The sequence below is a fragment of the Anguilla rostrata genome, chromosome 2 (assembly GCF_018555375.3).
Source record: "Anguilla rostrata isolate EN2019 chromosome 2, ASM1855537v3, whole genome shotgun sequence".
Lineage (NCBI taxonomy): Eukaryota > Metazoa > Chordata > Actinopteri > Anguilliformes > Anguillidae > Anguilla > Anguilla rostrata.
Genome location: NC_057934.1, coordinates 16,930,015 through 16,942,566, shown reverse-complemented (window position 1 = coordinate 16,942,566; position 12,552 = coordinate 16,930,015). Strand labels below are relative to the sequence as shown.

Below are 12,552 nucleotides of genomic sequence, written 5' to 3'. Positions count from 1 at the left end.
TCAATCAATAATAATAATTAGTGGATAATATAACATAATTGTTTTATGTGGCAAAACTGATGAAGAAATTGAAGATGTCCGCCTCGCGCAGCAAATCGTGAGCTGGTCTGTTAGTGTTGCTGTGGTTATACCTGCATTAGTGACAATAAGTTGCTTCCTTTTCCATTGCATTACTTCCCTGTGGTGTTGTGACACACAATGCTTTCAAGCGTCGAGTGATGTATTCGTTGGTTTCGGTGTCATATGTGGCATTGATTGAACGGCTTGGCTAGAAGGGGGCGGGGATACATTTGCTAATGAATGCGTGTTGTAGCAACAGCCGTTTCCAAGGGAGAATATTAAATGCAGACCCCCAGAAAGCGGCGAGGATGGCGACAAGGTGCAGCTGACAGTCCACAACGAAGGTAAGGTGACTACAATAGTTCACTGTTCGATTGCACTTTGCGACCTACTAACCATTTAGGCCTATATTGCCAGAATAAATACATAAATAAATAAATAAATATTTGCAAACTACAATAAGATGCATATTCTGTAAAGATTTAAGAGAATATTATTAAGTTGCGACAATATATAAGTAAGCGATATATATATAATAGGCTATCTATAACCTATAGCTCACCAGTCCAAAAGTTGGTTGTTAATGAATATAAAATTCTGTAAAAAAAAAAAAAAATTAAAAAACTAAAAAAACAAAACAAAACGGCAACATAATGCCATTATTCATAGGCTGTGTGTTTTCTTAATTAGCCTATTATACAAATATAGCCTATCGAATTAACAGCTTACAGACAGTTCCTCCGTTGCATCAAATTTTGACAACTTGATCCAAGATAAGATATTCGAAGTGACATTTTAATGTTTTCTTTGCACTGTTTTAGTATTGTTTTCCGACGCACTGCATGGAGGTATCACAAGAACACGCAGACCTCGAGGCAGATATTTGTTCTCCTCAAAATATTAGTACAACATGGAGCCTGTCCCCGGACCCAGGACCATCATCAGACTCTGAACTCTCCTTCTGTCTGGATAACCTTCATTGTCAGGAGTAAGCTATCGTATTATCACATTTACAACAAAACAATAATGAGATTGACATACAGTAAATTAGTCTGTGAAATGTTGTAGTAACCTACACCGCGTGTGGTCTTTATTGACCTAATATTAAGGCTGTTTGACATATGGGTAATTCCTCCGCAGCTCCACCCCACAGAGAAGACTACAGCTGACGCCGGAACTTCTGACTCCTAGCCCGATTCAGAACAAAGGTGTTTCCCAAGAGATGACGACGCCGACAGGTTCAGGCTAGTAGAGAGTTTTTAATTAGCTCTGGCGGTTTCTCACAGCTTGAGAACGCGCATGATAATGATGTCGCTATATTGTGAGTTGAATTGACAGCTGTCTTTGCGGTGGCACCTTAAACTTTTTTTTATTTTTTTAACGGGATACCATGTTAATTTCTGACCAATTAAATAATTTGACCTCAGCTGCTATTCAGGACCAAGGGAATCGTCCTTCCTTAACCTGGCATTTCATTACGTTTTCATTAGATAGATTAGCCTACCTGAACTATTGACAAAACTAAATATAGGACTGAAAGCAATAATTTTCAAATTTGAACTGTTCTTGTCATCTGTTTTATTAGATAAAACCATAGCTGAATGTGAAGTCGCGAAAAGGAAAGGGGAGAGGTAAGTGCAGTGGGCCAACATATTTATAGGTAAAATGGTATTCAGATATTCATTGAAACATTGAATTGAAATCACTCTCATTATGTGGATTTAATGGCTTTATTGAGGAAAAGTCTACAGGAGCTATTCCATTATCCAAAAATAATTGACTACATTATTATATTTTAAAGTATATAATCCTGTGGTGTTATGACTTGGAACCCCCTTTTTAAAAAAAAAAAATAAATACTGTTTGCAGTTATCTGTCTCTTCTTTTCTCTGTAGATCTGGCTCACAAAGATGCTCTGATCCAAAAATGGTAATATTTGTTTTCCTTCGGTGGTGTCTTTACTAAAGGCTGTTGGCTTTGTATGGATTCTGCATCCAGTCTCTAGCTGAAATTATTAATCGACTTGGACCAGATATCACTTATGTTTTGATAGCACTAACACATCATGAAATTTACAAAGTGGTTGTTCATGGTTTTATTGCATGTTTAAGCAATGGAATGTCTTCCTGGATTTGCAGGGACAAAATACACGGAAGTCACAGGGGACGAGGGAAGCGAATAAAGAGAATGTAAGACACAGAAGTGAAATAAAAATGTTTGATGATGAAGCACTCACAGTATCTGTTCAATATTCCCAGTGTTTTGGGTATGCATACTGATTTGATTTTGACAAGTGACCTTTTTTGATTTCACCAATTTAGCTATATTTTTTTCATGGCACTCATGGTTTATCAAACAAAATCGTTATGGCCTCCTATGTTTTATTTATTCCTTCCAGCTGCAAAAGAGCAAAAGGCAAGCTTTATTACACTGTTATCAATGTACATTGTGTTAAAACGTTTTTTTAAATTCTGGGTCTCTTTTGTTAAATTAGTGTGGATTTAAAAAAAATCATTACATCTAATGATTTCCTTCATGATGAAGAGCTAGAAACAAATATGTGTGTTTCCATGGCTACTGTTGTTTGGTGTGTAGAAGCGGTTGCGAGTGACGTTGTCCAGTCGGTTTGCCGGTTCCACTGCACTTCAAGGTCTGACCAGAAGTGGAAGGGGACAGAGACAGAGTCCAGAGGCCAGCTGGGATCCTGTGGAAGAGCGATGGACTGAGCTTGCGGTAGGCCTAACAAACACCAAGACCAAAATGTGCACTGAATACACCAATAAAGAGGATGTTACTCCTCTGGAATTTACACAATGGTACTGTTACAGTAAAGCATTTAGCAATACACACCGCAATTGCAAACAGGAACTATCAATTAATGGAGTCTGGTCACAGCACACTGACCCTAAAAAATCTCCAATGTTATTTGAAGCTTTTTTGGTTCTACGTTCTATAGACTGACTCAAATTCTGTCCCCCCTTTTCCCAACAGACTTTGTTTCCTGGACAGTGGACTCAATCCAGACATCAGCCACACCCCCTGGACATCCCTAATTCTGTAGCTGAAGACAAAAATCTCATTGGAGACTACAGCAAGGTAAGAGGCTAGGTACCATTAAAAAGTAGTAACACATCACTGGTTGAACTACCATTCTCAATTGTAACAATGTCACCCTAGTTTTTGAGTACGGTCACCGGACTTCACTCTACTCTACCAGAACGTGTCCAACTATTAAAACCAATGTGACCAGAGTGAGGCTATGTCAAACAAGCCAGCCAGACCATTTAAAAGACCTGTTCCACAGTGTGTGGACATTCCCATATTGCAAGTGTATGAATTCATTCTGATCCCAGGTTCAAGTCTTGCAACATCATCCTGTCTGGCAGATGGACTGATACTTGTTATAACATGGCGGAATATACACCTGTTAGTTCACAATCTGATGGCCTTCATAATGAATTCTCTGATTCTGATAGCGATGATTTGTTGAAAGGTACCATCATCTTTTAACTAACAGGACATACACTCTAAAAAGCAGGTTTTTCTGTGAAAAATGTAAGATTGGTGTTAAACTGTACCTGTTGCTGAAAGAGTATATTTATCTGTAGCCACATCTCTTTCCTGTGAAGAGAGGGGGACACTTGGATCTGCAGTATATATCATCACAGACAGTGAGTGCAGAGTTTTTTTTTTTACCATAATGAAAGCAAATTCCTATAAACAGATGATATTATATTCCACCATTTGTGGTTAACATTTGAGGCAAATATGTGCAAAATCATATTGGAAACTAAACTAAAGTGCAATATGCTATCTTTGCCAATGCCATAAACAGCAGTTTTTGTTTTCTGTAGAACTGTTCGTCACATTAATAAATAATTATTGCAGTTGACTTTTTTCTCCTCGTGAACATGATATGCATTTCTCACTGTGTCCTGCAGGTGGCATCTCTGGTCAATGGAAAATACAAGAGCGTTGTGTCGAGCTACCTCATCATAGACTGTCGCTACCCTTACGAATTTAAAGGGGGACATATCAGGGTAAATCTACTATCGTTTTGGAGCACTTGGTGAACTGATACTCTATCGATATCAATAAAGGTGTGCATGTTCATTTCTGCCACTATAGCTTATGGCCGGACAGATGTAGTTAATGCAATTCCAATATAGTATACATAAGCATTACTAGGAAAGGGTTTTCAGGCACTGAAGTGTGAAAAGATATTCCACGATGAACAGCACATAAATCAGCTGGTTAAGGAAAAATTTTATTCTGCAATCTTGTGTTGTGACAAACTACGATGTTTGCCATACATTCCACATAGCACATATGGCATAACAGGTGGAATAAATTCCCTCATAACCAGTGTTGGGTAGTAACAGATTACTTGAAATCTGTATTGCGTAATCAGTTTACAAACACCAAGTGCTGTAATCAGCTTAGAATACCTTTTAAAATGCAAATTCTGAAATGAATAAGATACATTCATTGTTGTTTGACACTAGGCCTATCTAAAAATCACTTACATAAGGCGGGGGACGTCCAGTAGTCCTAGCTTGCACCAAGAATGAAAGTATGGACCCATCGTTAATGTAGTTGGCTACTGCACTCATGTAAAAGTTGACACTTCACCAGGATGTCAGTCTCGATTAGAAATTGACATTAACATTTAATTTAACTCATCTGAAAATCCAAGAGGTCTCTTACTCAGGAGGCTGTAATATGGAAGTTTGCTGTAGTAAATATCACTTACTGCTGTGTGTCCACACAGGGGGCCATAAACCTTCACTCTGAAGTGCAGCTGCAGGAAGCTCTTTTCCAGGATACTGTCATGTTCCAGAAGCCCCCCCGGACAATGTCTCCCAGCAGCCCCCCTACTGCAGCCCCCCTCCCAGATACAGGCCTTCCCAGCCAAGGGGGTACTTTTCAGGGACAAACGCCACAAAGGGGCACATTAGAGAGTGGGTCCCCGCCAGGTGGTCCCTTGCCAAGGAAACTCATAGTCTTTCACTGCGAGTATTCTACTGAAAGAGGTCCCCGCTTGTACGTGAAACCTTCCTCCATCAACACACACTGACCCAGATACAGACAGACACACACAAGCACACATAAAACCACACAATCACATATTCAAATCACACACACATGCGCACAGAAAACCACATAATCGCATATCCAAATCACACACACAGCAATAACTCAAACACACAACCAAATTGTATGCATGCACATAAAAAAAATCATCACACACACATGCATGCTACAAAATCGAGAAAATCTCTTAATTTGTGTTTGGTGTCGATCAGTCTTGAATCTAAATTTCAAACATTCTATTGCTGCCCAGATTAAGTATTCAAATACTTGCTCTGTGCTATCTTTCCCCAAACACTGCATGGACTTTATCTACTCAGATATGTGTAAATAATTACTTTCAACAGAGACTTGCATTCACTAACACTTTTTGACAAGAATGGTTTACCATGCATCGATATGATATATGGTGAAATAATAATGTTTGTTTTGTAAGTAAGCAGGAGTGACCCACCCTGGTCATGGAGAGCCGCAGGGTCTGCTGGTTGTCGTTGTTACTCAGCAATTAATTGATGAACCTCACTCGGTTTCTTTGGTCTAAGTGGTTGTTGTATTTCAGGTGAAAAACAACCAGCAGGTCCAGTGGCTCCCCAGTACCAGGGTTGGCCAGGATGTCCTAATATCTGACAATTATAACTTTTGGTAGTTTATTCATGTGCCTCCTGTCCACTCCTCCAGATATAGAAACCTGCGAAAGCTGGATAGAGGCCTCAACGTTTACCCTCAGCTTTTTTACCCAGAACTGTATGTCCTAGATGGAGGATACAAAGAATTCTACTCCCAGTTTCCGGTAAATACCGCCATTTCCCAGTCTAATAACCACTGAGGTGACATCATCTAAAAAGACCTCCTCTTAGTTTAAGCTCATGGGTATGACTGTCTCTTAAAACTGTTCCTCTCCAGGGCCTGTGTGAACCTTCTGGCTACGTCCCGATGCTCCACAGAGACTTCAGGGAGCAACTGTACAGATTCCGTAGGAAGAGAAGATCACGCACCATACAACACAGAAAGAAGCAGCTTTTTAAATCAGATGTGTAGTCTACCATGCCAGAGATGTTACAAATAAAATTTAATTAAGGATATACATATTGCAGAGTTTGCCCATATTCTTGGACTGGTTGTGCAAAAAAATAATTGTGTATCCTTTAATAAAAATACGCTTATTTATCCCCCGGAATCTTTCCCATTTAATAATAAAATTGGAACTATATTATAGACTTGTAAAAATCTATTTTTTTTTTTTACAAAATTACTGTAAAAGTAAATATTTAATCGAACGTCATGTAACTTAACGGGGGGACATTCTACAACAAAGACAAGTTTATATAGGCTTTTTCAATTAAAACAGCATGCGATACATTGAAATCATTTAAAAACAAGAACAAACCAAAATTACACACACATTAAGGGCTGGTTGATCAAAAGCAAACTGCTTATAGCGACTGATAGTGCAATGCTGCCCTTGCTAGGCTACTCGAATCCACGCTTGTCTTTACTGAAGGTCACATTCAGTTAGAGGAGCAAGCCGCTCCACTGTTGACGTGCGGGTTCGACGTTTCCCCGGAGGACACAGGGAGACCCGCTGCATTCTCATTGGAGGAAACGTGCAGGAAGTCTTTACGTCACATTCAGGCAAGTTCAATAGTTGCCTAAATACCTTCGAAAAGAGGTTCGCCTTTTCTGTCCCGGAGGAGTCAAGCTGCGGGCTTCATCATCACCCCGAACATTTTGTTACAATTAAAGAGGGGCGTTATATTTTTCAGGCTTCAGAAATACAGCAGGAACAGCGAACTCATCGGAATGGCCGCGTATAAACTGGTGCTCATCCGTCACGGGGAGAGCAGCTGGAATCAGGAGAACCGCTTCTGCGGATGGTTTGACGCAGATCTGAGCGAGACCGGGGTTCGTGAGGCGAAGAGAGGAGGGGAAGCACTGAAAGGTGATGCTTTGGTGATTTGCAATAACATACGCTGTTTTAAATCGTTTTTGTTTTCCGGCGCCAGATGAGAGACCTTGCGAACTAACAAATTACAAAACCATGATTAAGCAACGTGACGTGAATGCACTGAATGCGAATAAAGCTCGCAACGTCTGTATCATAAGCTTAGCACAGTAGGTGACAATCTAAACTGAACACAGTGGTTCGACCGTTCTGAAAACCGCGTACACGTATTGCGGCAGGGCCTGTAGTCCGGTTGTATAAATTGTATTTGCATGTGTCATGGAATCTCTTCCTGATTTCAGCCAAGCCTTATCCCCCACCTCCGCATGTTTCGTAAAATATATTATCAATCGCCATTTCGGATTATTCTCTAAAAAAAATTCAGTGATATTTAAAAGATTTTTCATATTGATGTATTCAGTGTGTTCAACATCCAGGCAAACGGTATGGTAATTTTCCAAGGATGTCAGCGTGCACGTGCATGCGATGCATTGACTGCGCCAGAACCAAAACTCGTGTTTAATTCCCTCCGTTCACTGTGTACTAGAAGTATTATGTTACCCTCTGGAAACGCCTTACAAGTGTTAAACACACACATCATGGCAGAAATTAAGTATACAAAACAATACATCACCACTTATACACGTTAAAAACATTAGGGAAGCGCAAAGTAAAGGTGGTGTCCATTTCTGATGCTGCAGGATAGCGATGTAAAATCTTTTTTATTTATTTTTTTCACTTGTGCTGTTTTATTACTCTGGTGTTTTGTTATTAAATTGTATTAAATACACATGAAATACAAGTTAGGTATACTATAATCTCTTGAAAAGACACACTAATACTAGTTTGTTATAGTTATTTTAAATGCTGAACTTGAATTACTTTAGCAATAAACATGCAACAGAGGGTTGATTTATGGCACATAGGCTCATAGTTTCATTCTTGGACCTCCTGGTTGGTGCCCCCCCAGTTAAAGCTCTGGTCTGCTGTGCTGTGGTATCCTGCCCATTGCCAAAGGAGCCCATGCATAATTAATTGACCGTAGTGTCAGATTGTGGCCCGAAAAGTCAATAAGTGGCAGGTGGCAGTACACATCTCACAGGGTGTGTGCTTGTCTGCTATCCTAAATTTGTCGAGCATATTTCAGTGATGGAAAGGCCCCAGAAGAAAGATTGGATTTTGGCTGTCATAAACACATTTTGAAAACTGATAGCCAAATTGGGATGCGTATTGACTGAAAATTCAGGGAGGCTCATACTGTTGGATCAAAGTGCGTTAAATTTAAATTTCTGTTCAATAATATCTTAACCGACGGCCACTTTGTATCTGCCTCCCTGGCCACCCCTTTGCAGATGCCGGCTATGAGTTTGACGTCTGCTACACCTCCGTGCTGAAGAGGGCCATCCGCACTCTGTGGATTGTGCTGGACAACATCGACCAGATGTGGCTGCCCGTGCACCGGACCTGGAGGCTGAACGAGAGGCACTACGGGGGCCTGACCGGGCTCAACAAGGCCGAGACGGCCGCCAAGCACGGGGAGGCGCAGGTCAAGATCTGGAGGCGGTCCTACGACACCCCCCCGCCCACCATGGATCCTGACCACGACTACTATACCAACATAAGCAAGGTGAGTGGCCCTGGTAACCCTCAAAACGTGTATAACATGGTTTTGTTGAATTTTGGTGCCATCAGAGCGGGTGCATTTCCTGTATCTTGAATGATATATTAGCACATTCACATACTGCCCTTCAGTCTGTTGGCAGTTAAGATATTTCTGTTCATACAGATATTGGAATGAAATGGTAACTGTGTCTCAGTATTTTATGTTAATAGTACGTGTATATTTACTGGAAGTGTGGTTATAATTACATTACTTGGAGAGTAATTGCTGGAGTTCTGTTCTGTACGATACCATTTGTGGGTGCCGTGGTTGCAAAATTGTTCTGTTAACCATAAAGAAGGGAGACTCTTGCCTAGAGGTAGATCTATATTGTTGCTCAGGAAATGCTGTTTCATTCTGTGAGGTGGGGGTGGGCACAGTGTCATGCATTCTTATTGGACAAGCTTTGGTGTCATCGTTATAGCAACAAGTGTTGAACCACAACGGCTCTGGTGTTTGCAGGGAGCCGTTGTGGGATGTGTGTGTGTGGCATCCTGAGGCTAAGAGGAGGTTTACTGAGGACTAAGTTGGGAAAAGAGCACACTTCTAATCTGACATTGAGCAAATGTACCTTAAGCCCTGAAAATCAGTGCAGGCATGTGAATGGTGTCTTCTGCCTTAGAGATATTGACCAGGGGTTTACCCTCAAGCCAGTTCAAAAGGACCACTATGACACAGTATTTTCAGGGGTGTATCTCTATATGAATAATCCCTTGTCTGTTTGTAACATGAATGATGTTCAAATGTTTTCATTACTTAAAATTACCTTTCTCGTAAGCTATAGACTATAGAATCAAAGGGTAAGAATGGACTCCCTTTACTACCTTTTCCTATTAAGCTTGAAATATCTGTCCCTCCAGCTGTTGACTTTGTGACGGCACTGTACGTTTCCCTGCAGGACCGTCGCTATGCCGACCTGACGGAGGAACAGCTGCCCTCTTGTGAGAGCCTTAAGGACACCATCGCCCGTGCCTTGCCCTTCTGGAATGAGGAGATCGTCCCGCAGATCAAAGAGGGGAAGAGAGTCCTGATTGCTGCTCATGGGAACAGTCTGAGGGGCATCGTCAAACATCTGGAGGGTAGGCCGGCTATTGTGCCCTCTCCGGAACCCTGCTTTGTGTCCTAATGCATCCACTCTGGGCCCTATTAGGTGCCCTACTGTGACACTGCAGTCCCTTTTAGGAACCCTACTGTTTCCTCTCTGTTCTGAATTATAAGCTATACTGTGTATACCCATTATATCATTATATATAACTCAGCTTTTATATTAGCTTATGAGCCAAATGTCTCATTCATTAAATTAATATTACCTGACTGTTATTTTTTAGGAGATTTTTTCAAAACACTTATGTTAAGTGGAATATGTAGGTGCTCAAATATTCTTAGAGCAGTGTTTCTCAACCCTGGTCCTGGGGACCCACTGCCCTGGGTTGAGAGTAGAAGAAGATACCTTTTTGTGCTAGATTGCATGGCGCAGAGAATCACATTATTAAAAAATTACAGAATGCAACAATGGTTGCTTGGTGCTCTTTAAAGACAATTTTTGAAATATATTTTGCAACACAGTGTGCAGGTTTGTTTAGTTTTGCTCTGTGTTCTGAGTTTTAAACAACAAAACAGCCCTCAGTTCCCTGATATCTCTAGTAAATATTTACCTTGGCCTGAAAGAGACCTCTGTATTTCAAAATATGCTGCTTGCCTCAGAAGACTTCCAGATAGCATTAATCCAGTATTGACAAGAAAGCCACTCAAAATAAATGCAATTCAAAAAGTTTTTAAACAAGCCGCAAACATTTATTCGGAGTGTGGTTAGTGTTTGGGGAGCAGGGACAGGGTCCCTCTTTTTCTCAGTCGGTTAGCTGTAGTTGAGTAGAAATATAGATTCTGACTTCCTGTGGGGTCGGTTCTTGACGACAGGCATGTCGGAAGAGGCCATCATGGAGCTGAACCTCCCCACGGGAATCCCCATCCTGTACGAGCTGGACAAGAACCTGAAGCCGGTCAAGCCCATGCAGTTCCTGGGAGACGAGGAGACCGTGCGCAAGGCAATGGAGGCCGTTGCTGCTCAGGGCAAAGCCAAGAAGTAGAAGGCTTCCCCTGTCTGAGAACCCTAGAGGCAGGGCGGAGCAGTGGGGGGGTGGGGGGGGGGGTGGAGGATGAGAGGGCAGCACTCTACAGCTCTCACTCATAGGGATTCACACTCGCTCTGCACACACACACCGCACACATACTCTACACATGCTAACACAATGTAGCGCTTCTCTCCTAGGTCACTATCTACTTACGCATAGAAAGGGTTATCCGTATTATACACTGGACATGAATAGTATAAAGTAAGTGTGAATATTCGTAGGCCAGAGCAGAGATTAGGGACCGTACTCAAAATGAGACGGATCCATTTCACAATCTGAGGTCGTGCTCGAATGACATTTCTTCCCCCACATTCCTCCTTGCACTTTCAGCCCACAACCTTTATTGAATTTCGGTATTTATTTTACTGTTTCGTACTTTTGTGTCATACTGAGGACCGTAGAGAATGTTTGCATGTAACATACACTTGAAATTTTAAACTCAAAGTGGACTGTGGATTACAAAAGGGAAATTTTGACATGAAAATGTAATTTAGTTGGAAAGCAAAGGCATTATTTGCTGTGTCAGAGCACATGGAAATTACAACAGTGATTGCAGTCCCTGTTTTTTTTTTTCTTGTTTAGAATGTTTAGGTGTGTGATTTCTAAATGAGATTGCACATGGGTGTCCTACTGTATTTTTCTGACCTACCTGGTGCACATAGCGACACTTTATTCAGCAGAGTTGTCTTTCCTCGCTTTTTTTGTATTGCACATTCCAGAGCTTCAAGACAGGGAAGAGGAAAACTGTCTTTTGTCAATCATGTGACCACAATCATAGAGCCAGTTACACCCAGAAAGGGCATTGGCTTTTATCCCCTTTGAGAGCTGTGGCAAAGACACCCCTCTAATCCCCTTTTCCCCTGTGCTAATACATACTGTACCTCTGTGTTGCGATTTGTTTTGTGTGTCAGTATGTCACACCTTGTTACTGTGGGCTTGTTGAAGCTGATTTCGCAGTGTATAGAGTGTCTGCATGAGATTTTCTGTATTAAGTTAGTGTCACGTGAGAGATCTCCACACACTGTTCCGGAATTCATCCAGTCATCGTTGACTGCCCTTGTACTGCATGAAACCTGTATGAGCACTGATACGCCAGATGCCCCTCTCAAAAGATTGTCCAGCAAAAGGTTTAACAAGACTGATGTAGAGATTAAAGTGTTTTAAACCTTAAACATTTGTTATGGCTTTGTTTTTTTATTTGTTTACCAATATGTGTGTATTCATTAGCCCTGCTCTTGCCAGTGCTATCTGGCTGTTGATCACTTATGTTATTTGGGTTATCTAATAAATGTGGTATATATTTCTTGCTGAAAAGTTAAAAAGTGAAGTTTTAAAAAAATTATTTTTTACCTCTTCTCATATCCACTGTGAATTTGACAGAGCGGGGCATACTTTCCTCCTAGATGCTGAGCTGTGCAGTTACTTTGTATTATGCGCATGATGAGGACAGGATGAGTACACTTCATGAACAGATGCTGTAACAAGCTGCTGGTGCCTATTTGACTACAAGTCACCCTTGTGCAATTGTATGGGCACTACCCTGCCAATTGAACCCAACAGTGCCTGGGCGGCATTGTGGCTGTCAGCATTGGCATGATCAGGATTGAACACCCAAGCAGTAGGAAGGAACCACCAGAAGAAGAAAAAACACCAAAGTATGAATTATT

The 12,552-nt window shown here is 41.2% G+C and overlaps 2 protein-coding genes and 1 long non-coding RNA gene across 5 annotated transcripts; 2 read left to right on the top strand and 1 right to left on the bottom strand.

The window, feature by feature from the left end:
• Nucleotides 1–181: 181 nt before the first annotated feature.
• cdc25d (cell division cycle 25 homolog d) lies at nucleotides 182–6,235 on the top strand. Of its 3 annotated transcripts, none has more exons than XM_064320849.1 (13): nucleotides 182–404; nucleotides 882–1,048; nucleotides 1,201–1,298; nucleotides 1,646–1,691; nucleotides 1,956–1,989; nucleotides 2,199–2,249; nucleotides 2,656–2,793; nucleotides 3,052–3,156; nucleotides 3,669–3,731; nucleotides 4,002–4,100; nucleotides 4,832–5,103; nucleotides 5,830–5,941; nucleotides 6,055–6,235. In XM_064320849.1, exons 2-13 carry the CDS (start codon nucleotides 903–905, stop codon nucleotides 6,187–6,189), a joined length of 1,299 nt encoding a protein of 432 aa, XP_064176919.1. In that variant the 5' UTR covers nucleotides 182–404; nucleotides 882–902; the 3' UTR covers nucleotides 6,190–6,235. The 3 variants fall into 3 exon arrangements, with proteins under 3 accessions (XP_064176919.1, XP_064176920.1, XP_064176918.1); XM_064320850.1 differs by having other exon boundaries at nucleotides 183–404; nucleotides 1,201–1,268; XM_064320848.1 differs by having other exon boundaries at nucleotides 186–404; nucleotides 1,201–1,304.
• On the bottom strand, nucleotides 2,141–4,909 carry LOC135247426 (uncharacterized). The gene is made up of 3 exons (XR_010328215.1): nucleotides 4,814–4,909; nucleotides 3,639–3,681; nucleotides 2,141–2,764 (listed from the first exon to the last, which is right to left on the bottom strand). It is a non-coding gene; the product is annotated as an uncharacterized LOC135247426 (long non-coding RNA).
• Nucleotides 6,236–6,812: 577 nt separating the features above from the next.
• Nucleotides 6,813–12,057, top strand: pgam1b (phosphoglycerate mutase 1b). The gene is made up of 4 exons (XM_064320851.1): nucleotides 6,813–7,090; nucleotides 8,446–8,720; nucleotides 9,652–9,832; nucleotides 10,671–12,057. Exons 1-4 carry the CDS (start codon nucleotides 6,952–6,954, stop codon nucleotides 10,838–10,840), a joined length of 765 nt encoding a protein of 254 aa, XP_064176921.1. The 5' UTR covers nucleotides 6,813–6,951; the 3' UTR covers nucleotides 10,841–12,057.
• Nucleotides 12,058–12,552: the final 495 nt, after the last annotated feature.

Coding starts and splice junctions, on each gene's coding strand:
- cdc25d (XM_064320848.1), top strand. CDS start 903: ATGGAGGTATCACAAGAACACGCAGACCTCGAGGCAGATATTTGTTCT. Junction 2,250..2,655: donor GGGAAGCGAATAAAGAGAAT/GTAAGACACAGA, acceptor TTTGGTGTGTAG/AAGCGGTTGCGAGTGACGTT. Junction 5,942..6,054: donor AATTCTACTCCCAGTTTCCG/GTAAATACCGCC, acceptor GTTCCTCTCCAG/GGCCTGTGTGAACCTTCTGG.
- pgam1b (XM_064320851.1), top strand. CDS start 6,952: ATGGCCGCGTATAAACTGGTGCTCATCCGTCACGGGGAGAGCAGCTGG. Junction 7,091..8,445: donor AGGAGGGGAAGCACTGAAAG/GTGATGCTTTGG, acceptor ACCCCTTTGCAG/ATGCCGGCTATGAGTTTGAC. Junction 8,721..9,651: donor ACTATACCAACATAAGCAAG/GTGAGTGGCCCT, acceptor GTTTCCCTGCAG/GACCGTCGCTATGCCGACCT.